The sequence below is a fragment of the Egretta garzetta genome, unplaced genomic scaffold (assembly GCF_000687185.1).
Source record: "Egretta garzetta isolate BGI_Z169 unplaced genomic scaffold, ASM68718v1 scaffold465, whole genome shotgun sequence".
NCBI lineage: Eukaryota > Metazoa > Chordata > Aves > Pelecaniformes > Ardeidae > Egretta > Egretta garzetta.
The window spans coordinates 1,377,903-1,387,472 of NW_009259680.1; the positions used below are offsets into that span (position 1 = coordinate 1,377,903).

The window sequence follows — 9,570 nt, forward strand, 5'->3', positions numbered from 1 at the left end:
TAGCAGAGGAGGTATTAAGTCTCTTATACTGACTGACAGCTATATTCTAAGGGAGACCAATCCAAAAAACTCTACATGCTCCCCCACATCTTTGTTTCCAAGTACACCCTGTCTTCTCGGTAGTTATCTTCTTATACTGTACATCCCAAGGCCAGGACTGTTTTATTAGTGCACTTTGCATAGCAAGTACACCATCAGCACTAAACATATTATTAATCAAAAATAACAAGCACAAAAAGAAGGTCTGTAAAATGGCATTTTCTATTTGCATTCATCTTGTGGTGAGTCAGCTTCAAATGTGCTCAGCTTACAAATCAACAGATTTATTCAACCCTGTATCTCAGAAACTCCACGTCTCTGACAATCCTAAAGAGCTCCTTCCATCTTTTATGCTGTTTCCAATAATGAAGACTACTCAAGATAGAATTTTTTATTGCAGTACTTCCCTAAATGAAAGGCAAATAATTGCAAATTTCTCATTTTATATACCGGCACAGCATGGAAAGCAGCCTTTAGGTTAGCAGCAATATATTCTAGCCAGGGCAAATATGCTGAGGTTACAGGAGGAGATGGATAAACTTCTACCACATTTACTTCGAACCTTAAGTGACCCCAGATTGACAGATCCTTTGGGAACAGACAGACTACCTATTTTATGGCAAATCTAAAGGAAGGGAGGTGTTAGGACCAGGAAACGTAAAGAGGAAGATTTGAACATATGTGACATTTCATCTAAAACTAAGGGAGAGACATAGGTGACCTTCAGAGCTCAGAAACAAACAGATTTCCTCAAGCATCAGGAAGCTCATACACATGGACCAGCTTAGGCCCAGATCTGCTGGCAAATATGACACAACAAGACTGATGGACAAAGGGTGTAGCCAGAAACAGCACAAGAGTAGTCAACCCAGCCTATGCTTCAGTCCTTGGCAGTGCAAACTGAAGTTGGTTTAGCCCTATCTTCAGGTCAGGAAAGGCTGACCTCTGGCCAACACTCAACACAGTTTGCCAGCATACTCCATGCAGCCTACAGCCCAAGGCCTGTTCCCCCCTTCCCCAAGGATTTCACAGCTCCACCTTGTTTTGTGATATTATTTATCATATGGCAGGGTGTGCCACATGCTTTGAGGCACACAATGGGGAGCAGCTGCGTGCTTGACCGATGACACGTACCCATCCGGTCATAAAATGCATGACCTGCATCCTGGCATAAGAGGTTCTCAACTCTGTCGTTTACCATGACCAGTAAGGATCAAACCACTGAAATGAGATCTCCGGTGCTGTCTGCATCTCTTTGAGGAATACTTTTTTGAATCTACATTATTACATGGGCTATTTGAGACAGACTACTCATGCAGCCATTACTTTTCGAATTTCAAGCTTTCTAGTAAAACTGTAATTCCTAACAATATGTAGTGAGATATTGCATTATGAAGCAATTTACCTGGAAGACATTAACACAAACTACAATGAGCAACTCTTACAACGTCTTTTCTCTAACACTGATATATAAACTTTAACATTTCAGTGTGAGCTTCTCAGAGGTATGCAGGATAAGAAAGTATAATTCAGGATGATGAAGACTCTTTCTGAGATTGGATTTTGATTCATGTGTCCTATTTTTAGTTTTAATTAGGAATATGTTTCTTGTGGTTTGACATGATGCAGCCTGCAAAATACAGTTTGAAACAGTTTTATATCTAGGAACAAAGGAGAAAGAATGAAAATTAAGCTCATCTGTTTACATTTTCAGAGGGACTGCATGACAGTATTGCAATGGGTACTGAAACAACAGAAGATGGGAACTGATCAAAGGAATGGCGCACAACGCATGCTGTGGCTATACTTTTGAGATCTACTTATTTTTAATAATAGGACTGTTGCATGTAAGGTATCTTATGTCTTGTAGGGGAAAAAACACTGATTATGTCAATAACTAGAAGCATAAGAATAACATATCCCAGACAAAAAATAATTTAAATATTTCTGGTTGAGATACAAGCTTTCTAACACCATTTTCAAAACCTGTGATATTAATATTGTAGTCACTATTTGTGACTGTTTCCTTATGATACACTGGGAGAGGAAAAGGGAAGAAGAACACTCAAATACAGCTGTATTTAAAAATTGACCCAAGACTTGAGAAAAACAGGCGTGGAAATCGAAACTCCATAGAACTGTCTTAATAATTTTAGCCTAATTCTAGAAAGGGTCTATGCAAATCTAGCCTCTTTTTACACATCTGTTTTGTACCTCATATGCCTAGAGTCACATTCACTTGCTTTACAGACAAAAAACAAAGGTCCCAAATTCAAAACATTCAAGATTTTTTACATATATTTCTCAGTTTCCCTCAAAGGCCTTTGCTGAGCCTGTCTGCATACATATTCAGTGAGCAAAGAACATATTTCCAAAGTTGAACTAAACTGCTGATAATCCTGTACAGCACAAAGGCAAGAAAAAGACAGGGAAACATTCTACCTCATACAACATCCTTGAAATTAATAGAATTCCAACTACAGATTATTTTAGGAACAGAAATCTTACTGTATCTATTTAATAACTGCTGTAAAACCTGCTAGAAACAGGCCCAAAAGACAAATACCTCACATGCAACTGTTTCGCCCAAGGACTCTTTTAATATGACCCTGTTTACCCAGTGAAAGCTTCTGTGAAGAAACTGGATTCTGAGGATCCCTTGCCTGTTTAAGACACCTTTCACTATGTTCCTTTGGGCTATTCTGAATATGTAACACCACTTGCATATCTATGTTATCTTTCAGCCAACATTCCTAAAATGTTTTCCAAACAGCTGACACGTCATAAATTCCCTTCCTTCCTTTTGTAGAGCAGTACAAAAATTCATGCCCTCCCAGGACCACTTCATTGACACAACTATAGTGTTGCTATATAGACGGTAACTTCCCTTACAAGAAGAAAATGTCATTTTATCACAAGCTGCCTGTTCTTTGTATAACTGCATCAGCACCAGGGCTTACACTAGTTTAGGTAGAGCAGGAAATACACAACTATAAAAAGCTACATTGATATAAAAACCATAAATAAGACAGATGTAATCTACCCAAGGCTCCACTGAGGAACAAAGAGAGTAGCCACATATACAGAAGCTGTCCTCTGCTGCTCTCCATCTCCTTTGCTACTCTTCCACCATGCCCAACCCCAGCTTGGTGAAAAATTACCAGGAGAACTCCTTCTGGAAAGATCTTATGCAGTCATTTCCACAGCAATGTTTTTGTAAGGTTAAGACAAAGATGTGTGTTAAAACTTGCAACTCTTCCTGTATCTCTGTTATGTACAACTCTCCAAAAAGAGTTCAAAATATGCGCAGTTAGTGGGAGGGAGCAAGAAAGTAGGTGAATAGGGCTCACTGGAGCATTATACCTATGAAAATATTCTGTGTTCTTTTCAAAAAATCTGGAGCAAATTATCAAAATTTATTAATTTCCAAATTCAGATATTACCTGCACTGCAGTCAAACCAGATTTAAATTCCTTGTGAATTAGTCTTATTGTCATTTTATTAAGTGTCTCTCCTGACATTTTGGGGTTTGGATGGGCTCCTAAAGTCTTTTCCAAAGCAAGTCTTTCAACCAAAAAGAGATGATGTCTTACCTTCATCCATTATAAATGAAATTTGTTTAAACAAACAAGCCTATAGGTTTTACTGACATTGTCACTCTATACTTCCTGTCCTCATGCACACATAGTTCAGGAGATGCTGAAAAAATTCTCATTAAAAAAATCCTCCATGGTGGGAAACACAATGGAGAATGAGAATAGGCGCCTCTCACTCCTGTTCCTACTGTTTTCAGTTACCACTACTAACACAGAGTAGATCTGACTGGCAAGGTGCTATGCTTCTGCACAGATCCCAGAGACAGGTGCTAGTTTTGCAAGATCCAGGCCTTTCAAGCCCAGCATGCATCAGGTTTACCATACCAAGTCTACCCCAAGAGAATCCCCAAATCACAAGAATCCTACTGCTGCCTGACCCATGGGAGTAACAAAGCTGAACAGGACTCCCTGTTTTCCTCCTCCCCCTCTTCCTTCCCAAGAGACCTAGAGGAGGCAGCAGTTGACACCATGGAGAAGCTGGCCTTGAAGATTTATCGGGTAACAATGCCAGTCATAGGCTTGCCCACAAGAGGCCAATTTGCTTCTCTCCAGCTATCAGTATGCCACTGATCACTTCAAACTTCATGCAAACTTGTAACTATCTTCTCCTCTCCCCATAGTACAGAAAACTTACCTCATTTTCAGCAAAGAACAACTACTATGAAAACCCAACCACAAAGGAAGATTTCAAAAAATGGGCTTCCTTACCTCTCTTTGCGGCTCCCCAGCTTGCGGGCTGTATATTGATCCCCATAGTCCACTAAGGATAGATGACGGGAAAAAACAGTAATTTTGTTTCCCACAAATAAATCCTCAAGGTGTAAACTCTCATACTTGGTGCGCTTCAGAAAGGTGCGACGGTTCTTCACATCATACTGCAGAAAAAAGATTAAAATCTACCATAGCAAGAGATTTAAGCTGTGGCCAAACTAAAGATAATTTTTACTCTACCTTCAGAAATTTCCACAGTACTGTGGGATTGAATCTGATCACTAAATTGATTTAATTCCTAACGCTTTGAACTTACAGGTGCAGCAGGAAAACTTAGAAGACTGCACCACAATCACAAATTTATTCCATTTAAATAGTCTCAGGCTGACAGCTATCGTTGCATTTTTTATTTTATCATTTGCTCGTCCTAATTCAAGCTGTGATAAATGGTTCAGGTGCCTAGTGGATACCTCTGCCCAGTCTCACTGAGAGTTCCCCCTAACAGATCTATGCTGTTTCACAGACCAATGGCCCATGCCAGGAATGATCAAGATACACGCTGTGGCAGGTCTCCTCTTCAGGGCATCGTTCCAGTGATATTATGCTTTATTTGACTGCGTAAGACTCAGAATTAGGGATGGATGGATGATTGCAACACTAGGTTGAGACGTTCTCACTGCCTAGAGCTGCAAGCTCAAAAGCCTGTCAAGACAATTCAGCTATATATCATCATTCCAAACAAGAAGCAAGATGTTAAATGTGTAGTTTTCTGGGTGGGTTGGCAAAGCACAAAAGGCAAAGGAAGAGTTTCACCCTCCTCAGGCCAAACGTCCCTTTCTCTGTATCAAATTACATGTACTGTCCTCCATTGCAATGGTATATAGACTGGAGCGGCACTAGAAGAATGAACACCTTTCCCACAAATTTTGGGGGCAGGGAAAATTAAGAGCAAAATTACATACTCCTCCATCTTCTGAAATGTGTGAAGGCATTTTTCTCCTGTTAGAAGGCTAGAAGAATTGTAAGGTTTTCCAGAATAGCCAAAACTTTGCAGATCAGAGAACACAAATTATTTTTATACTTCCTTCTGCTGAGGCAGGATTATAAGGAAAAATCCTTCTCTGCTGAAATGTCTTTAGCCCTCATATGTACTCCTATTAAGTGTCCTCCATTCAAGTGCAGTAGGGAATGAAATAACAACATGCTGAAAAAAATTACTTAAATCCAGCTACTTGTTTTTTCCTGGACTTTGCCAGGAAGCCTATTAACTGTCTTGACCATATTCAAATTCTTCAATATCTTGACTAAAAGTCTGAACATTTCCTTCATTATTTCACTAACAGTTGCTGTAAACGCACACCAAGCTGTTCCTCTCTTCTCAAGCAGAAGATAAAGGTGGGGAAAGAGGCATCTACCTGTGTTAAAGAATTCTTCTTTAGAGTGGAATTTTGGATCTGCTTAGAAGACCTTTTTATAAAGCGAATGATAAGCCACAGCAGAAGAAATGTAAAACTGTTTGGACTGTTCCCCTCCTGCCCACATACATGTAGAAGTAAATCACCCAAAACAAAATAGATCTCTGCTAAGAATCTGTCCTTTTTAAAGATTTCTTCTCTCTTTTTAGGAAATCTCCTGTAGAAAGAAAAGTTGTTCAGACTTTAAGAATTCCCCATGAGAGTTATTAACTATGGAAAATTCACGGGGCATCTCTTTGTCAAGAGATCCAGTTTGAACATAAGAGCTGCCTGCTTGGACAAAAACCTATGCTGTCTTCTTCCAGCTGCAAAGCAAGCTGGACGTTTGTCTCATTATTCCCACTGTCATTTTTCTTCACAGGAACCAAGACTTCACATAACACAAGCCTTCAGTAGCTCTGCTCCACCCTCAGCTGAGGTGTGTGATAAAGGAGAGCTGTTACCAGGGAGGTGGGAAAGAGGATGAAACATCTTTCTCATAAGCAGAGAGAAGCTGGCACATATTCATTACCTCCCTTCTCCTCAGATACATTGGAGGTAAGAGTGGGCTGTCATCTCCTCAGTAAGATACCCAAAGATGCAGAAGATTAGGCAGTAATAAAGAAAGAATCACCAAATTCTGCAGAAATTTAAAAAAAAAAAAAAAAAAAATCCAGAAGAGGATTCTAAAGCTAATATCTGTCCACAAACTCACCCTCAAAAGTGACTTCAAGATATTCTTTCTATAGAAGTGTTACATGCATTTTTGCTTTTTTAACTCCTGGCCTGGTCACACAGAGTTAATAGACACTCATGACTGTGTACGCACCATAGTATCTTAACCCAAGACCACACTAGCAAAACGCAAAAGTCTATCAAGCCATAGATATTTGATGCTGAATGCATTAAGAAGCTCAAGAACACCTTGAAAGCTGTTGGTTTTGAGACATCTAGGTGAAATGAACAACAATTTTGCCAGCCTACGCATGGTTGCATAGAAAGATTATTACCGCTCCTGACTGATTAGCTAAACTGTCTCTGGGAAATAAAAAATAAAAATCCTCGCAATTTGACAGCTGTGCACACACAGACATCATACAAAGAACCCACACCATAAAAGGGATGGCATCATGATAGAGTTTGTTTAAAGAGACTATCAGTAAAAAATACAAAGCGCATCTACTCACACAGGTGGGTACCATGGTTTCAGTGTGCAGTAGTTTGGGTAAGAAAAGGCAGATTCCACTAGCTTTTTTATTTCTGCATTTGATATTTATAGCAGGAAACCTAAAATTTGATAATGAAATTGTTAAGTGTGAATATCCAAATCTAGTCTATTCTCACACCCTTGGGTCTTCATTAACAATTGGAAAAGACTTATCCAAACCATTCACTGATTCCTAAAAGGAAGCGCAAAGCATTGGTTGGTTTATTAGGATTATCTTTACAGTACATATTACATTTATATATATATGCCTGCTACTGCAAAATGCTTGTTTTAACCTGCTATCAATAAACAGTTGGGATAGTTGTATGAACCACAAGTCAGAAAGGTCTGTGCAAGCACCACCGATGGAAAAAATTAGATCCCACCATCTGAAACATCCTTCCTTTCATTAAAACCAAATTAAGAGCAATTTACCATTTCCTCTACTTTGAAAAGACTCTCTTATATTTTACTCTTCAGAGACTTCTGGAATTCCTGCCAAAGCTTATTCCCCTGTTTGGAATCAGCTTCAATTTATGTTTCTCAAGCAGTACGTCAGTGTTGCTGAGTTTCAATTGTGAAACCCAAGTAGAGATTGAATGAAACCAGATTTGTGAAAATTAATCTCTTCATGCCAAAGCAAGCTTTAAGAAAAAATAAAAAATCATAAATGTGGAAGCTCTTCTACATGCTTCACTGTGAACTTGTATTTTTGCTTTTCTTTTGGTTTTAGAAACAGCAAGATATGTCTTAAATTACATTTTCCATACGTGGAAAATTAATAGGCATAAGAAGTGGCTCACCATTGTACAAACTGCTTAACTGGATATTACACTTATGACAACAGATTTTTTTTCTTTTATTCTTACCATTTCAACTGATCCATCTTTTGGATAATACAGAAGTTCATAACGCCGAAAGAGTGAAGCATTTGGGTCATACCATTCAGCAGTGAAGGCAAATCTGTCATCGTGACTCTGGAAAAAGAAAAGGGGTCGAAAGGGCTGTTACAGAAAGCATCCATGTTTTCTATGTAAAAATGCACAAGTAAAAAACTTCCTTGCATTTGTTATCAGAAAAGTAAAAAACATCACTAGCAAATGCACTTGTACACTCATCTTCTTTTTCAGTATCATCTTCTGCTTACCACAGCTGGGGACATCTTTTCACTTGTTAGCTATCATCTTTTAAGTATGATGGAAACAGCATGGCAGTCTTCCAGGCAATCTCAAAACTTATTCTGATTTCGTCAGTCATGAAATGTGGACTGTTGTAGAAGTTGTTAGACTTCTTAACTTTGTGAATGTATTTGATTTACTTTCCTTAGTTAAAAAAGAACATGTTTGCTCACAACTAAGTTACAGAATCTTAACAGATTTTGTACACAACCTACAAGAAAACACTTTCTTCTTCCTGAGCAGTCACATCTGAAATCCTGTTAATGATGAGATAAACAAATTCAAGTTAAGGACAACATTAGTTTGGTTCACTACTTAATTTCCTGAAATTGGTATAGAGCATAAATAGCCCGATCTCGTTTACAACTAATTTTCTCCCCCTAAAGAGTGTGACAAGAAATCTTGTCTGCAATAATTCTAAAACTGTAGCTACATGTGTAGCTTCTCTCCGCGCCTCATCCTTCAGAGGATAATCCCAGGAGGAAAGTAAGCAGAAAGGCGATGCAATGCATGTGGACGTGCAGTTCTAATGCCTCTTATGTTTGTTAGCTATTGATCCTGCAATATCAATTATTTGGCGGCTGTTAGATGGAGCTCTAAATTTTTATTTTCTGCACTTCCTCTAAATCTGATTGCTGCTCCTGAGGGTAAGCACGGTCTTGTCACAGGCTTCTGTTCTTTAGATGTATTGTACTCTTCTTACACATCTTAAACATTTAGGTACCACTGAGAGTTCAAGTTGAAGCCATGGGGGCCTTTTTAGACCTTCAGATTTTAGAAAACAGCAGCATTCCAGTTGTTTCAAAGACTGCTCAATAAGCAACAGGACAGAAAGTGCTCCCGTGGGCTTCCATGACTATTATGGAACACCAGCAGGAAAAGAATCATAATGATTCTCCTAGTGAGTGCAAGCCTATAGACATATAGACATTTAAAAACAACCCACAAACTAAACCAAACCAAAAAAAACCCCAAACAACAACAGTGATCTTGCTTTTGTTGTCAGTGCATTTTTTCTTTCAGCATGTCCAGCTTAAAACTTTTAGGACTAAGTGCTTTTCCACTTTTGTTTTCATTGCTACTGCTGTCGTTCTGGAGATATGTAAGCCAGAACAAACTCTTTCTTATGCCAGAAGTCATACCTTAATTTTGTATACAGGCATGTCATTGGCAATAAGCAACAAGTGTTGGCAGACAATAATAAATGACTGATTTCAACCTTGATCTTAAAACACTCATACTTCTAGAAGACAAGACAAAACATTTGATGAATTAATTTGACCATCATCTTGTCAAGGATGGATGTTATAGAGAAGCAGTTCTCTACCAAAGAGGTTGTCTAAAAAAAAAAAAAAAAACAACCCAGCCTTTTTCCTGCGTAATTC

General features: G+C 38.6%; 1 protein-coding gene across 1 annotated transcript in view; it reads right to left on the reverse strand.

Annotated features, from left to right (window-relative positions):
- Positions 1-9,570, reverse strand: part of NME7 (NME/NM23 family member 7) — a 78,921-nt gene that overhangs the window by 63,583 nt on the left and 5,768 nt on the right. The window contains exons 4-6 of the mRNA XM_035894022.1: positions 7,877-7,984; positions 6,988-7,087; positions 4,344-4,510 (exon numbers count right to left, since the gene is read on the reverse strand). Of these exons, the coding sequence (XP_035749915.1) occupies positions 4,344-4,510; positions 6,988-7,087; positions 7,877-7,984 (375 nt within the window). The remainder of the gene's footprint in view (positions 1-4,343; positions 4,511-6,987; positions 7,088-7,876; positions 7,985-9,570) is intronic.